General features: G+C 33.7%; 1 protein-coding gene across 1 annotated transcript; it reads left to right on the forward strand.

The window, feature by feature from the left end:
- The first annotated feature begins 314 nt into the window (after nt 1-314).
- On the forward strand, nt 315-656 carry LOC104098314 (uncharacterized). Its single transcript, XM_033656656.1, has one exon. The coding sequence runs from the start codon at nt 315-317 to the stop codon at nt 654-656; it is 342 nt and encodes a 113-aa protein (XP_033512547.1).
- Nucleotides 657-1,105: the final 449 nt, after the last annotated feature.

Genomic DNA, 1,105 nt, shown 5'->3' on the forward strand with positions numbered 1-1,105 from the left:
ACTTGCACAAACTGTCGTTTTCAGGTACTTAGCTTTTTCTCTGGAATGAATAAATTATAAATAAAAAACAAGAATAGGACATGATTGGGGGGCAAGATATATGATCAAGTCAATGTGGAAATAAATAAAAAGAAGAGATATTGATAAGTTATATGGTAGAAGAAGAAAAAAGAAAACTTGGTAAACTCCCACCAAACCCCAATATATAACAAAAGAAGCTAGCCAAAGTCTTGAAATTATTCATTTTCTTCTTCTTCTTCGTCTCTTTCAAGTTCAAAACCAACAAAAAAGAAGTAAGAGAAAAAGTTTTATATATGGAAGGACTTATTCCATTTGTGTACAAGACAATTAAGAGGAGTAGAACTCGCCGGCGATATGAATGTCTCTCCTTTGGTGCTGCTAATAACAGCTATAATATTGAAAATTTCTATCCAAATGGTTTCATCAACAGTAAACATTATGAAGTGACTCCCAGTGATAAGGTGGCTGGTGGTGGTGAACTTCAGGCGGAGAACAACCGGCACCGACGAACACAGTCCCTCCACGTGGAATATACCGGTGGAGTTTCGCCGGAGATTAGCACTCCAGCGAAGGATAAAGAACTAGTGCGTTTCAGGAGCCACCGTAGAATGTTTTCATGTGTAACTGGTGGATGATGAAGAAAAGTTAGAGATATTCTGTGCTCATAAGTGAGTTCGAATTTGGGACAGTTATGCTTTTAAGATTTCTTGTAAATTGATATCTACTTTGTATTATTTTCAAGCTATATGGACCTTACATATTTTTCTAAAAAAATATTATTTACTCATATATACTATATTAGAAAACATTTTTGCGATATGGTGTCCTATAACACCCATTACTAAAAGGTGTTTCTCCAACTACATCTTTTCAATACCTGTGTTGATTTCCAATTTCTTTGTCTTATTTTGTTATATTGTTATATTGTATATCCTCCTTCTAATAGGGTAACTAATACTACTTGGAAAAAAGAAATTGGTGATTTTTATACATTTGCAGAAGTGTTGTGAAATTTCTAATATGTAAATATTCCCCAAAAGTGAGTCAAATTAGACTCACTAGAAAAGTTTTCTTCTGAATTGTA

This window comes from Nicotiana tomentosiformis, chromosome 2 (assembly GCF_000390325.3).
Source record: "Nicotiana tomentosiformis chromosome 2, ASM39032v3, whole genome shotgun sequence".
NCBI classification, from domain to species: Eukaryota; Viridiplantae; Streptophyta; class Magnoliopsida; order Solanales; family Solanaceae; genus Nicotiana; species Nicotiana tomentosiformis.